This window comes from Athene cunicularia (assembly GCF_003259725.1).
Source record: "Athene cunicularia isolate RWA chromosome 8 unlocalized genomic scaffold, athCun1 chr8_part1, whole genome shotgun sequence".
Taxonomy (NCBI): Eukaryota; Metazoa; Chordata; class Aves; order Strigiformes; family Strigidae; genus Athene; species Athene cunicularia.
This window is the reverse complement of record NW_020799109.1, coordinates 6,531,555-6,546,854: the sequence shown is the minus strand read 5'-3', so window position 1 is coordinate 6,546,854 and position 15,300 is coordinate 6,531,555. Positions and strand designations below refer to the sequence as shown.

The following is a 15,300-nucleotide window of genomic DNA, read 5'->3' as shown; positions in this document are numbered from 1 at the left end:
AGTGAGTATCTGAAAAAAATGCACCGGGTGGACCGGGCTCCGCGGGGGCGCGGGAGAGGTCGGTGGCGGCGGCCCTGGGGTGTCCGCTGTGAGGAGAGGGGAGAGAAAATGCCCTTCCTGGCGTCCCGGTACAACCGCGCTCCGGGCGCGCTGCTTGTTGTGCGGGCTCGTCCTGAGTCACAGTGGAGGGGAGGCGATTTGGTTTTCTAAAGTGTAAATACGAGTTTTTGTATAAATAGTAAAAAAAGTGTAAATAGTAAAGCCTACTACTGAAACATCCCTTCGGGTTGTAAAGTAACCTCCGTGAGTGTAATGGATGTTTTCATGTTTAGGCTAAGCTGACAACTACACTGATAAGTTTGCAAGGAAGAGTAGTTGTTCAGCTCCCAGCAGTGAGGGGAAGCCCTGATGCAGGGGTGGCTACCGACCTAAGCCTGCCTTCTCTGTAGCTACTTCTCCTTGCAGGGGGCCATGTCACTGGATTCCCTGTAAGGTATGAAGACCATTCACTGCGATACCTTTGTAACAAGACAGGCAAGGTGGTTTTCTGCCTTGTTTTCAAGAACCTTATGCTGTGATGACCTATGTCCATCATTTCCTTTCTTCTCTTCCACAAAAAACTTTTGAGTCATTTGGATGATGTGGGGTCTGAGGAAGGATAGGGAAGAGAGGAGGCAAAGAGAGAGGCTACTGTGTAAGAAACTGAGGCTTCATTAGCACCGTTGCTCATAAAGTGCATGTCTCTGTGTTCTCCTTCCTTCAGACTGCCAGTTCCCAAACTAGAAGATACAATTAGGAGATACCTGAATGCCCAGAAACCGCTTTTAAATGATGACCAATTCAGGTATGGACAAACAAGATGTGCATATCGCAGTAACATGTGCTGCTTCAAAGCCAAGCATTACATATAAAAATATGACTTATGACAGCATTTTGACTCTTGTTGATTGCTCTAGGAAAACTGAAGAACTTGCACATCACTTTGAAAAGGGAATTGGAAGAGAGCTGCATGAGCAACTGGTTGCTCAAGACAGTCAGAACAAACATACTAGTTACATCACAGGTACGCTGGCTTACTGGATATAGGAGTCTGTAGATCATCTTTATGATACATAGTGCTACAAATAAAATAAGCTTAAGTTCTCTACTCCATAAACTTGTAATAACATGCTGTGAATACTGTCTTGTGACTGTATTTGAGCAAATTCTGAGTCTCTGGTGGAAAGAAGAATGCCGGTCATCTAACTTGTATATACTAGAATTCTGGAGAGATGGATTTTGGAGGAACGATATTTTTTCATGAGTTACTGTATTTAAATTTGAGTTTACAGAGTTTATCTTTTTTCTTTTTTCATTGCTGTCTATTTAGGTTACTAAAGGAGATTAACTGGTAACTCCCTTAAGGAAACTAAAGTAATGACTTTCAAATAATTCCAAGTTATTTAGCAAGAAAACAACTCTGAGGGTGGGGGTCAGAATGTGACTAAATTTTGTGAGGCAGAAGTGGTCAGTGCTCTGGACTTAAAATCCCCTCAAACTACAAAACCGTATTCTTTTAAAGAGCAAAATAAAAGAAGTGACAGAAAGAGGAAGATGAGAACAAAGAAAAAATAAGGGAGGGAGAGCATGCATATAGTTTTTTTATTATTGTTCCTTATTATTGTTTCCACTGACTTCCAAATACAAGTGTCTGCTTAGGAGAGTATTGGTAGATAGCAACAGAGGTGGAAATATTCAAATAACTATGAAAGTAGAAATTTGCATGTCGCCCAGCGCTTCTATCCTTGCTGTCTGTTGAGACTACCTATAAGGGTGTTAGCTACCACAAATTCTGTAGAAAATACCGGATTATTTCATAATAGCTATTGTTTGGTTTGTTATCTTTCTGTTCACTTTGAACAACATCTAAGGTTTTAACTGGTGGCTTTATGGTGTTTGTCAATGCTAACCAGCATGCTGCTTTTTGTCTGTGAAATGTAGGGTGTTTGTATTCCTTTTCATTGTTATTCTTTTTTAGGCTTCATAAAAGACCTGTTCCACTTGCAGTTGGTTTCTGAAAGTATGTATAGTTGCCTCCACCCTGGACTTTCAAGTTCAAGGTTAAAAGGCTACGTGATGATGACAGATATGGTTTTAAAACTGTAGATGAATGCTAGTTACTCACCTGTGAGGACGTAGAGTTAAAACTGTAACTTAGGTCCTTGGGTTACCCGTTCCCCTTCTACAGCCCAGCTAGAAGGTTCTACCTGGGACTGATCCAGCTTTGGAATAATCATTTCTAATACATCAGCTGCCTTGACGTGAAGTTGGTGTGCACTTGCTTCCTTGGTCTGCATTCAGTCAGCGTGCAATACCAGAGCTTACTGAGTTTGAAGTTGTTAATGATGATGAAATAGAACCTACTTAAGAAGTCCCTTCTCTGCCTATGCCCCGTGGATTTTCGTTTACTCATACTCAAAGGCAGTTGTAAAGGTGTGACTGCTTTCTAAAGCTATGACTGATTCCCTTGGGTTTGGCAAGCACAAAACCTTTGAGTTACATCATGCTTCTTGACATACTGACAAACTGTCTAAAAGACCTGTTCATCCCAAATGCAATTCTGCTTTTCATAGTGTTCTGGGCCTGGAAGAATAACCGTGAGGTGCCCTCTAACCTTGTCTGTTTGCCAGCTTGAGAGACCGATGTTAATGCACTGGTGTCAAGAGTTTTGCCCTGTGCTGATCATTTTAGTGGATAGAAAGAGGAAGGAGGTGGAAATGAAAGACAGCAAATGCAGGTGAAGGAATGCTGCCAAGAATGAGGAAAATGATGGATCAGAGTAAAAGGTGGTTCTAAAGAGAAGCATGCCCTCAGTGACAGAGCGCTGCAGAAAATAGTAGTTTAAGAGTAGGCAAAGGCACGTTCCATTCCAAACATGAGGTGTGCACCAAAATACAGTGCTGGGGAGCTGCACTGTATGTCACAGAAGTTATGGTTTATCACTGAGCCGTATAGAAAACATAGAAATTGGTCATTGTTGGTAATAACATTGACACTCTACAGTGTTTTTACAATTAGCCAACAGTATATTTCATCATAATTGCAGGTTGAAAGAATCCTTCAAGGAATTATTGCATAGAGTTCTCTATTCTTAGAGAGGTCAGGAGAGAGCTAAGCAGGACTGACATCCTGGACTTCAGAAGGGCTGACTTTGTCTTGTTTAGGCACCTGCTTGAAAGGATCCCCTGGGAGACTCTCCTGAAGGGTATAGGGGCCCAGGAAGGCTGGGTGCTCTTTAAGAAGGAAGTGTTAATGGCTCAGGAGCAGGCAGTCCCCAGGTGCTCTGAGAGAAGCCGATGCCAAAGAAGACACAGGGAGCTTTGGCTGCAACTCAGGGAGAAAAGGAGAGTTTACAGCCTTTGGAAGAAGGGGCTAGCCACACACAGTGATTACAGAGGCTGTGAGGCTATGCAGGGTGGAAATCAGAAGGGCTAAAGCCCAACTGGAAATTAATTTGGCCTCTGCAATCAAGGATGACAAGAAAAGTTTCTATAAGTATGTCAGTAGCAAAAGAAAGTCCAGGGAGAGTCTCCATCCCCTGATAGATGCAGGAGGAAATTTGGTAACAAGTGATGAGGAGAAGGCTGAGGTGCTTAATGCCTTCATTGCCTCAGTCTTTAATAGCAAGGTTAGTAGTATTGATGAAATCCAGCCTCCACAGCCAGAATACAGAGACTGGGAGAACAACCCCCCTGCAATCCAGGAGACAGTCAGTGACCTGCTGCATCACATAGACATACACAAGTCTATGGGACCAGATGGGATACACCCGAGGGTGCTGAAGGAGCTGGCTGGGGTGCTCGCCAGGCCACTCTCTTATCATTTACCAGCAGTCCTGGCCGACCGAGGAGGTCCCAACTGATTGGAAATTGGCCAATGTGACGCCCATCTATAAGAAGGGTCGGAAGGATGATCCAGGAAATTACAGGCCTGTCAGCTTGACTTCGGTGCCCAGGAAGCTGATGGAGCAGCTCATCCTAAACACCATCATGCAACACATGAGGAACAACCAGATGCTCAGGCCCAGTCAGCATGTGTTTATGAAAGGCAGGTCCTGCTTGACAAACCTGATCTCCTTCTATGACAGGGCGACCTGCTTATTGGATGAGGGAAAGGCTGTGGATGTAATTTACCTTGACTTTAGCAAGGCTTTTGACACCGTTTCCCACAGCATTCTCCTGGCAAAAATCACTGCTCGAGGTTTGGACAATCGCACACTTCACTGGGTTAAAAACTGGCTGAACGACTGGACCCAGAGAGTTGTGGTAAACGGAGTTAAATCCAGCTGGCAGCCGGTCATGAGTGGTGTCCCTCAGGGCTGGGTTTTGGGGCCACTCCTGTTTAACATCTGTATTGATGATCTGGACGAGGGGATCGAGGGCACCCTCAGTCAGTTTGCAGACGACACCAAGTTGGGCAGGAGTGTGGATCTGCTCGAGGGTAGGGAGGCTCTGCAGAGAGACCTGGACAGGCTGGAGCCATGGGCTGAGCCCAACTGCATGAGCTTCAATAAGGGCAAATGCCGGGGTCTGCCCTTGGGCCACAACAACCCCCAGCAGCGCTACAGGCTTGGGGAGGAGTGGCTGGAGAGCTGCCAGTCAGAGAGGGACCTGGGGGTATTGATTGACAGCTGGCTGAATATGAGCCAGCAGTGTGCCCAGGTGGCCAAGAAGGCCAGTGGCATCCTGGCTTGTATCAGGATTAGTGTGGCCAGCAGGGACAGGGAAGGGATCTTGCCCCTGTACTTGGCACTGGTGAGGCCGCACCATGATTACTGTGTTCAGTTTTGGGCCACTCACTACAAAAAGGACATAGAGTTACTCGAACATGTCCAGAGAAGGGCTGCAAAGCTGGGGCGGGGTCTGGAACACATGTCCTGCGAGGAGCGGCTGAGGGAACTGGGATTGTTCAGTCTGGAGAAGAGGAGGCTGAGGTGAGACCTTATCACCCTCTACAGCTCCCTGAGGGGAAGCTGCAGAGAGCTGGGTTTGAGCCTCTTTAGCCTAGTAGAAAATGACAGGACAAGAGGGAATGGCCTCAAGTTGCACCAGGGAAAGTTCAGACTAGATATTAGGAAGCATTTCTTTACAGAAGGGGTTGTTAGGCGTTGGAATGGGCTGCCCAGGGAGGTGGTGGAGTCCCCACCCCTGGAGGTGTTCAAGAGTAGGGTCAATTTAGAGCTTAAGAATATGCTGTAGGTGGGAACAGTGCTAGGCGACCGGTTGGACTAGATGATCTCCAGGGTCCTTTCCAACCTAGATGATTCTGTGATATGTTTCTCTAGTTTATACATACTTTGGTAGGTGCTTATTCATGATCACTGTTGGAGACAGGACGTTGACTACATGAACCTGTGGTCTGACTCAGCTGCTTTTATGTTCTGACCTGTTTCTCAACTTTCCATTTTTAGGTCCCTGGTTTGACATGTACCTAAAAGCACGTGAACCTGTTGTTTTCAATTTTAATGCATTTATGTCTTTTAATCCTGATCCAAAATCTGAATACAATGACCAGCTCGTACGAGCTACGAACATGACTGTTTCTGCTATACGTTTTATGAAGACCTTCAGGGCTGGTTATCTTGAACCAGAGATTTTTCACCTCAATCCAGAAAAAAGTGACACTCAGATCTTTAAAAAAATTATCCGCTTTGTGCCTTCCTCACTTTCTTGGTTTGGTGCCTACATGGTCAATGCATACCCCCTAGATATGTCTCAGTACTTCAGGCTTTTCAATTCTACGCGGCTGCCTAAACTCAACAGAGACGAGCTTTATACAGATGAAAAGGCAAAACATTTACTAGTACTGAGACATGGGAATTTTTATGTATTTGATGTTCTTGATAGAGATGGAAACATGCTGAAACCTTCAGAAATACAAGCACACTTGAAATACATCCTTAGTGACAACAGTCCAGCCCCAGCCTTCCCTCTTGGCTACCTCTCCAGTGAAAACCGAGATACATGGGCATTGCTGAGAAAGAATCTACTGGATAATGGCAATGAAGAAGCTCTTCAGAAAGTAGACTCTGCTGTGTTTTGTTTAAGTTTAGATGATTTTTCCATCAAAGACTTTGTGCACTTGTCCCACACTATGTTGCATGGAGATGGTGCCAACCGCTGGTATGACAAATCTTTTAATCTTATCATAACTAAGGATGGCACCGCAGGAGTTAATTTTGAACATTCCTGGGGAGATGGTGTAGCTGTGCTCAGGTTCCAGAATGAGGTTTTTAAAGATAGCACCAAGGCACCAGCCATCAGTCCCCAGTCCCAGCCTGCTTCAGTAGACTCGTCTGGAGCAGTGCAGAAGCTTGACTTTAAGCTGAATGATGCCTTAAAAGCAGGAATTACCAAAGCCAAACAGAAATTTGATGCTACTGTAGAATCACTGTCTCTTAATCTGATTCAGTTCCATGAAGGGGGCAAGGACCTTCTAAAGCAGAAGAAGTTAAGCCCAGATGCTGTGGCTCAGCTTGCCTTCCAGATGGCTTTCCTTCGACAGTACAATCAGACTGTTGCTACATACGAGTCTTGTAGTACTGCAGCTTTCAAACATGGTCGTACAGAAACTATACGTCCTGCCTCTATCCATACAAAGAAATGTTCGGAAGCTTTTGTCAAGGAACTGGCAAAACACAGCACAGAAGAACTTCAGAAGTTGATAGTGGAGTGCTCAAAATACCATGGCCGTTTGACAAAAGAAGCTGCTATGGGTAAGTAGGAATATATCAAACAGTCCTGCTTTTGCACCAAAATGTCCATTAAGGTTGCTGTAGACATTTACTTCACAACTAAATAATTTAATTTTGATGGAGGTCAAATGTTAATGTAAACTCGACAAAAACAGTAACAGAATACTGCAGTTTAAAATGCGTTCTCTAAGACTTGTCTCTTAATGGAGGAGAATGCCTCTGTGGTTCCCACTTCACTGTTGATGTGTTGAGAATTTTGTATACTTTAGGTTTTGTCCTTACAGCAGCTGGCTATTTGAAGATTTAATAAATACTTAGTGTGTGTCCTACTCCCCAAGGCAACCAAGAACTTTGGCTTTATTTCTGAGGAGTTACTATCTTATCCCTGCAGGGGATAAAGTCTTTAACAGCTTAGAAATCAAACTGATTCTTTGGCTGTGCTACTCCTGGTATTTTACTAAATGCTTTCTTTTGAATTGTCCTTCCTAGAAGCATAACTTGTATTCTTTCAGTAAAATTGACTGTTGAACGTTACCCCATAGTCTAAAATTTACCTCCTTTTGTTGATGCAAGATCCTCTTCCTCTTCAGATTCATAAATTTTAGGAAAGCTTTCCTCCATTTTAAACACCTTGGATACGTTCAGCTAAATAGCTATTCAAAGAATGTGATGTATTGTTAAAATTGTCTGTTAACATTGCTCTTCTGTTTACTATCATGATTCCTGGTTGAGGCTAGCAGCAAAACAGCAAGCTCTCATTCCCTAGGATATGTGCATTAAATGTGCAGAATGTCTGGCATCTGAAAAATAATTCCTGCTAATATGAAAATAAACCCCAGTTCTGTAGACCTCTTCTTTTGTGGCTGACAAACAATGTGTTGTCAAAATAAGTGCGTTTACTTCACAAAAATCAATCATCTCTCTAATTCTTGTTATTTTATTTTAACAGGTCAGGGATTTGACCGACATCTCTTTAGCTTGCGCTATTTAGCATCATCCAAAGGTACTGCGCTGCCTGATTTCTATCAAGACCAAGCCTATGCTCGGCTTAATCACAACATCATTTCTACAAGCACATTGGTTAGCCCAGCCGTGAAGTTGGGAGGATTTGGCCCAGTGGTGTCTGATGGCTTTGGAGTAGGATATCAGGTACATGATGATTGGATAGGTTGTAATGTTTCCTCTTACCCAACTAGGAACGGTAAAGAATTCCTTCAGTGTATATACAAATCACTAGAAGATATCTTTAATGTTTTAAAGGGCAAGAAAGTGGGTAGTTAGACGTAAAAACGTTGGAACACTTTACAGTTGCAGTACAAAATGCAGACCATGTCTAATTGGCATACTCATCAGTGTTCAACATGACTAAGACTGCCCAGCTTAATTGGCTCCATTTATCTTCATTGAACTTGAATGCTGTTAGATACACTATGAAATTTGTGTCTATTTTAAAGAAATCAAGTACAGACCCTGAATGCATGTTTCAAGAAATACATTCACAATGTCAAAATTAACTAACAGATCCATCTGTTCCAACAGATCCACGTGTTCTTAAAACACATTATTTAAAATAAAAAGCATTGTTAACAGGTTTCTGAATTTAAAACATCTGTTCCATGAGTATTCAGACTACAGTACTGTGATACCACTCTTAAACGGTTTGATTTAAAAACAAACAAAAAAAAAGCAATAATTTTAAATAAGAAAGAGTGGTTATATTTGCACTCTGGCAGTAAGTTTGCCTACTAACTTGTCACACTTACTTACTTTTCTCTTTAAACTTGAATTGATATCAGAACTGATTGTGCCTCAACTGCTTGAAGCCTTTCCACTGTAACAGCTTTTTGAGAGCCAAAAAATGAAGTGGGAGGTTTTAAGTAACCTGCAATCACCAACTGTGTTGTTAAATTGACTGGAAAAGACTGTATTATAATAAAGCTATCTATTAATAACCACAGTGGTTTTTTATTGCCATATCAAAATTATACAGTAATTTATAATTAATTTGGAATTAATTTATAGATAGTTCGTGGTTTTTGTAAAGGTTGAAAAGAATACTACTGAAAGCATTTTGCAGCGTTGGCTCTCATACATGAAGTCTGTCCAATAATCTGCATTTGTTTTGCTACATAAACCTGTGCTCTTGTGCCTTAAAAAAGAAAAATCACTGTACTTTTATCTTTTGAAGTTTTCTCTTTCCAAGCTTCCTCTTACTGGGGAAAAGTAACCTCAACAGAATGTTTTCCTGTTTCTTCCTTGTTCTATCTGTTAGAAGTTCTGACTTTATTTATTGTAGCAAATGCTAGTCTTAGTGCCTAGAGCTGCGTCTTCAATGCACTGGGGTTTGTTGCAGAAATTCTAGACCAAGGTTTATCAGAACTCTGAAAGACTGCAGGAGAGCTTGAGCACAGACATCAGTAAAACTTAGTGATGCTGTGAATGCGATATGAAACTGATGCAGACAAGTTCCTCGTGTGCTATTCACAGCTGGGACTCTGCCAGCTACAAAGTAGCTGACAGCAAAAGGGGAAGGGGTATTTGGCAGTCAAGAAGCCAAAGATGCTCAGAGTTGCTGGCATTATGCCACTGATGCCCATTGCATGAGATACCCCTTTTTGCACAAAATTCATTACGGTATGTGTAACTTGAACTCCTCTGCCTTTTAAACCCTCTTGACTTCCACTCTTTTTCTTCTGGGAGGATTAGTCTTTCTCTGGAGCTGAACAGCACAGTAGTGCTTGCTTCTGTGGCTCTGTGTAAAAACTAACACAGCTCACGTCTTCCAGTGCAGCCCCCTGTGTCCCGGAGAACTAGATATATTAGCAGAACGTAAAAGCCTGAGCATGTTGGTTGGATGTGTCAGATCAGGTTCAGAGGCTTTACTTTTCCTTTGGATATCTCAGCTTCCAGGTTCTCCCAGGGTCTTTTTTTCTTTATCACAGTAATTGGAAGCAATACCTTGTCTTGAAGTATGAACTGACAGTGCTAGGAAGGGGAGAGGCATGCTTTAAATATGTAAGGCCAAAGGCTTATAGACTTTTTTCTGGTCAGGGCCATTTGTTCTACAGCTGTTCCAGTTTCCAGCTGAAAAGGATTATTTTAAAACTTACCATGATTGTTCTTGCTTATTTAAACAAAGAAAGGAAGGTGATCATTTGGGAGGATGAAAGAAATAATAATGTATCACAAAACAGTAATCAGACCAGAAGTCTTTTGAATGAAATTCACTAAGGAAGATTTGGGTGGGGATTTTTTTGTTGGTGTGGTTTTTGTTTTTTTTTTTAAATGTGAGAACAGCTGGCAAGATTGTGAGGACACTTGCCAAGAAGTACAAAGTCTGTCTTGAACTAGAAATGAGTGAGGTTTACTTAATGACATACTGGGAAAGATAACTCGATTTTAAGAAGATTGTGACAGCTATGGTGTCAATAGCAATCAAGCTTAATAAGTGTTCTCAGTAAACTCACCTCAGTGTCTTCATCTGAACTGGCAGAAAGCTACCAGAGATGTACCTTTTCCCTTGAACAGTTAAGACAGTCCCTTTACTATTGCTCATAATCATTTCCTGATAATAGGAGGGGTGAGGGAAAAGCCCTTATTTGCTTATCTTAGGGAATCAAATGTGGGTACTTCTTGGTGATAGGCTATTAAAAACTTTAAGGCTGTAAGTAGTTACTGTTGATACAGTAGTTAAGCTACAGTCTACCACAACCATATATATTCCCCCAAAAACCATTCAGAAAATGGCACAGTTCAGTCAAGTGTATATCCTGTATGTACTGAGGCCATAGCAAAGTGCTCTGTGGAAAATATTTTATTAGGGCATGCTGGGGACAGTAAGTACAACTTAAGATATCCATTTCTGAAGTACAGCCATGTGAAAGTATCTCCAAGGAAACTGTGTCTCCCATGGTTACAGCTCCTCCATCAGTAACCATGGCAAGATGTATTAGGGGTATGAACTTTAGCATTTAACAAATTTATGAGTAACTTCATAGATTCCAACAGATTCCTTTGTTTTTTCATCATAGTCATTCCAATCCTATAGGAAATAAGATTTCACAGTATTAGTCGCAGAGGATAGAATGCAATTGTGTCTAAAACAGAGACTGGAATTCAAACTGAAACTAAGCCTCACTCAAAATTTGGGTCTTAGATTTGTGTGGAAAGCACTGTGCAGTCACTAAGCTAAGTTTTGGTATCTGAGAGGAGCAAGAGCACTGACCTGAAATTAAGTCAGATTCAGTCTCTGTGATTTTAACAATGATTTTTTTTTTCATATGTAGTTCACAGCCAAGACAGCAACCATGGCAGATGAAAGGATTATCTATCATTTACAATACCCTAGTCAGGTGGGTAAGCAGACAAGCAGATCCCTGCCAAGTAGGATACCAGGGAATAAATTTGACCTTGAGATTCTTGCTCACAGCCAAGGAAGATTTGCAATGCTGGAGTCGTCATCCTGAGCTTTGAAGGACGGTGTCTTTATATTACTTTTTAATATCTCAGTGCACAGAAAAAAGTGCAGGCATCTTCCTAGAAAAATCAGTTCACCGCTCTGAATAACCCTGGGGTTATTTGGCATTCCAGGTGTTTGCTCGCTGGAATTCCCAAGACTTAAAAGCTGGATTTCTGCTTTTGTCCGCTGCTGAGCTATCAAATACATACTTCTAAAATGACGCTGTTAGTAATGCTGGTTGTTCATAGTTGATTTAGTTTCTCCATCTATGACCTTCCTGTGCCTACATGAAACAGTAAAACAAGTCTCTTCCATGTGCAGGGTGTGTATTTTGGACTAGTGATTTAGGGAAAGAAAGCTAGATAATTAGATTTACTAATGAAACTAAGACAACATACCTTTTCTAACAAGTTTATGTCGTTGAAAGGTGTGCCAGATTCTGCACCTTCAGCAGCAAACCCTGCCTGCAAACACATTTGCAGGAAGTTTTTAAGAATAGGTTGTACCAAGAAAATAACAAATACAATCATTGAAACATATTTAAAGAAAGTAACTCAGCACACGCTTTTACTGTACTTCTTTTAAATTGGGTAGAGAGAATGGTCAAACTCTTTCCTAGTTAAGGGTCAGTATAAGGTTGTGAACCTGTTGGTGACTTGGGAAAATTCAACTGAAGCAACAACGGAGTAAAATGAGAGAACACTGCTTCTCTATTTTTCCTGCCAAAAACGTATTTTTAAGTATTCTTGATAATGTTAAACCCAAGTTTCTGAGTTTATGTAGCAGCATCCAACTACTAATAGTTCTGTGTTTAGAATCCATACTCCATATAGGCATGATGTGTGAGATAGCTTCATAATAAACTTCCACTTCCTGGTTTTTTCTTGCAGTGAAAGAATGTTAATAGTTTAAGCTTAAATATTGTCAGAATCCAAGACACTCTAGAGAAGGAGCAGTTTGTATTGGATTTAGGTACAGAATTGACTAGCAAGCTTTATGTGAAATGTGTATCCACTGGCTGAATGAACAGATTAGGACAGCCAAACAATCATTTCAAAGAGAGTCCTTCACTGTTGTTACTGTTGCTGTTATTTAAAGAGTTGAAGGAAAGGACAGCACTAGGAAGGAAAGACTGTATCAGTGGGGTATAGCACAAGAACAAGATATTTTATCTGCTATAGTAACAGCTCTCTCATTTTAGAGTTCAGGGTTATCAAGCTGTAAGTTAAGTTTTATTAGTTTTAAAAGTAAATTAAAAAATCTCAGCCACCTCTGTAGCATACAGGAAAGTTTCTTACATTTCAATTTCTAACTACAGAATTTTACTAAGCAGCAGCTAAAAAGCAAAGGTAGCTTCTTCCTGGTTTTCTGCAACTTGTATTTTTGATAAATTCCCACTAGTGCCAGCAAGACATTTAACTATGTAAGAATGTGTGAAGCAAGCCACGTGATTTTAAAATATTCTGGGATTTGAATGGCAGGTTAAGCACTGGGGAGTTAAATAAACCATGAAGTGTGGCAAGTGTAACAACAGGAGAGCTGTCGGCAAGGCACAGTGTGAATATGGCCTTTATATAAATTGTCAGAAGCCCATCCCAAGGGAATTGCTAGGGGTGGAGAGGAAGATCAGCATCATGGGACAAAAATGCAGAGCTGCAGTACAGAACAAACTGTAGAAAAATAAAAGAAGCCCTGCTTTTGCCACCTGGAGACATTCACCAGCCCTCCAAGGAACAAGAAGCCATGTGACTGGAATTAGAAGCTTCTGTACCAGCCACTCAGCAGGACTTGCATTCTTACAGCTTTGGCGTCAGAGCAGAGATTCTTTAATCTCGGCAGAAGGCAGCTGGGACACGCAGTGACTTGTGTGCTCTCTGCTGACTGGTGAAGGACCAACAGCTAAAGCATAAACACATACACCAAAGAAGCAAAAACACCTATTGACTTTACAACACAGTGAATCATCACACCTTTGATACCTATTAACCTATCGGTTATGCCACAAAGCAAAGAAGCTTAAGAAGGGTTAAGAGAAATTTTTTAAAGAAACCTTCATTTTTTTAGTTGAAGCATTCACCTGAGGGACAAGGACAGGAAAGAAGCTGAACTATCTTCAATTAAAACCAAACATTGTATATCAGATTTGCAGCAGATATATCTACTTAAGCACATTAAACAATACAGGCAAGTAAGTGGAGGGGGAAAAAAATGTTCTTGGCCATTATCAGAACACACAAATACCTAGTTTGAATTTGTTGCTGCTACTAGGTAGGAAAAGAGGGTTTATATCAGAAAATCAAAGGATACTTTCAAACTGAAAGAATATTTTTGAGAAAACTACTATAATTAAGATACGCAAGCACTGAACTACTCTAATCTGATTTCAGGTATGGTTGTATTATGTCTATACAAAAAATACAAAATACAGTAATGCTATGGCCATATGCTATGTTTGGTGCTAATCAAAAGCCAGCTCTGAAGTTGTGGAGAAGCCAGGCCAGCTTGGATCATGTCAAATGTAAAGCAGTTTATAGAATTCTTTGGAACTACACAAGTCTATATATTTATTTATCTAAGCATCAGAAGATTCACTGAAATATCTGCTCAGGGATTCAGGCGTGCTCTCCAACAGAGTGCACAGACCAAACTTTGAGAATATTAAATTAAAAGCTTTATTACAGCCGCCAAGTCTTTGTTCTGCAGATAAAAATAAAGCTGACAGCTAGGATGCAGAGCTATAAACATCTCCTACATTCTATAGTCTTCTCATGGATTTTTCTTGAAGTGCGAGTTCCTAGGTTTGGCTGCAGAGTTTTCAAATGAATACACTAATAACCATTCTGTTCCTCAAAAGATGGGCTTCACTTAAATAACAGTGATGATTTTATTTATACCAAATTCATTGTAGGATCAGCTTTTTTGGTCTATTTCTGAGCACTGTGTCACAGTCTGAGGGAAGGATAAGACAGGTTTATATTTGTCAGTCTGTTTACACCTAATCCGACTGGAATAATAAGTTAAATATAGTAGGGAGTTAACTTGCATAAAGCATGACCATGCACAAGCAAATGAATCACTGGAGATTAGCTTAGCCCTGAGGTGTACTTTGCACCAGTCTTTAACTGCCATTGATCTTCAGTCTTTGTCTGATCAAGTTGCAAATGGAAAAATGACAATATTGATTTCTTATGGCTTTGGAGATGTTAAATCTCAAAGAAAATTTGATTTTTTTTTTAGAGGCCATATACTGAAGACTGTTCATAACTTGAACTTCATTTACTCTGTAAGACACCACGAAGCAAAATGGTGCTCTCCTGAATATGGCTATCTAATTACACACTCTCAGAACTCCCCTTTCCGAAAGACTCCCTTTTGCAATAACCTGAGCAATAAAGACCTTTCAAATTAATTCAGATGAGCAGTGCTAGGTCACCTGTGAGGCAATTTGAATATGACTCCAAGGTGTGTTTAATTTTAGATTTTACTGGCACAAAGAATATATCAAAGTTGTTAGTGTTAGCTCCTTGTGGTTTTGTGGTTTGTTTTTTATTTTTTTTTTTTTTTAGTCAAACGAAGTAAAAGAAAGAACTGTGGAGGGGACAGAAAACTGGGGAGGTCTAGGATGTTCCAGGAAGAGCAGTACCATTTCAAATAGCGTGTATTTTGTCACTCTAGAATCTTTAAGAAGTGCTCTTGAAAAATGAGAAACAAATCATGAATAAGAACTCACCTGTGGTTGAAAATCAACCGGTTCCAGACCTCGGCATTCAAACTCCACTATCGTTTTGAATTTCTCACTGTCTTCAGCCTATAATTGAGTCAGAATACCATTAGTTTTCAGCCAATAAAGACAGTGACAACCATTAGTCTAGGAATTAATTACTTTAAAGGCAGTACTATCAACTCTGATATCCCTAGTGACAGCAAAATCCTAGAGCTTGTTTAATAGGTGGTAATGAACTAAAATTTCTTAATCTGCCACAAGGAAGCCTTCAAAAGGAAACCAGTATGGGAATTATAAAATCACCTCTAATTTCAGTGATATGATTTTGTTTTTTTCACTTGAAATGTATCAGGTTATTCTACACTTGAGACGGGGGGGGGGGGG

The 15,300-nt window shown here is 40.8% G+C and overlaps 2 protein-coding genes across 2 annotated transcripts in view; one reads left to right on the top strand and one right to left on the bottom strand.

The window, feature by feature from the left end:
* Positions 1–355: 355 nt before the first annotated feature.
* CPT2 (carnitine palmitoyltransferase 2) lies at positions 356–8,707 on the top strand. The gene is made up of 4 exons (XM_026854483.1): positions 356–844; positions 957–1,063; positions 5,450–6,754; positions 7,683–8,707. Exons 1-4 carry the CDS (start codon positions 738–740, stop codon positions 8,012–8,014), a joined length of 1,851 nt encoding a protein of 616 aa, XP_026710284.1. The 5' UTR covers positions 356–737; the 3' UTR covers positions 8,015–8,707.
* Positions 8,708–10,502: 1,795 nt separating this feature from the next.
* The window catches only part of C8H1orf123 (chromosome 8 C1orf123 homolog), a 7,190-nt gene continuing 2,392 nt past the window's right edge, over positions 10,503–15,300 (bottom strand). Inside the window, exons 5-7 of the mRNA XM_026854487.1 lie at positions 14,923–15,000; positions 11,591–11,656; positions 10,503–10,775 (exon numbers count right to left, since the gene is read on the bottom strand). Of these exons, the coding sequence (XP_026710288.1) occupies positions 10,698–10,775; positions 11,591–11,656; positions 14,923–15,000 (222 nt within the window). The 3' untranslated portion in view covers positions 10,503–10,697. The remainder of the gene's footprint in view (positions 10,776–11,590; positions 11,657–14,922; positions 15,001–15,300) is intronic.

Excerpts from the sequence above, each read along its gene's own strand:
- CPT2 (XM_026854483.1), top strand. The coding sequence starts at position 738 with ATGTCTCTGTGTTCTCCTTCCTTCAGACTGCCAGTTCCCAAACTAGAA. Across the intron at positions 845-956 it reads TTAAATGATGACCAATTCAG|GAAAACTGAAGAACTTGCAC; the intron begins GTATGGACAAAC and ends TGATTGCTCTAG. Across the intron at positions 1,064-5,449 it reads ACATACTAGTTACATCACAG|GTCCCTGGTTTGACATGTAC; the intron begins GTACGCTGGCTT and ends TTCCATTTTTAG.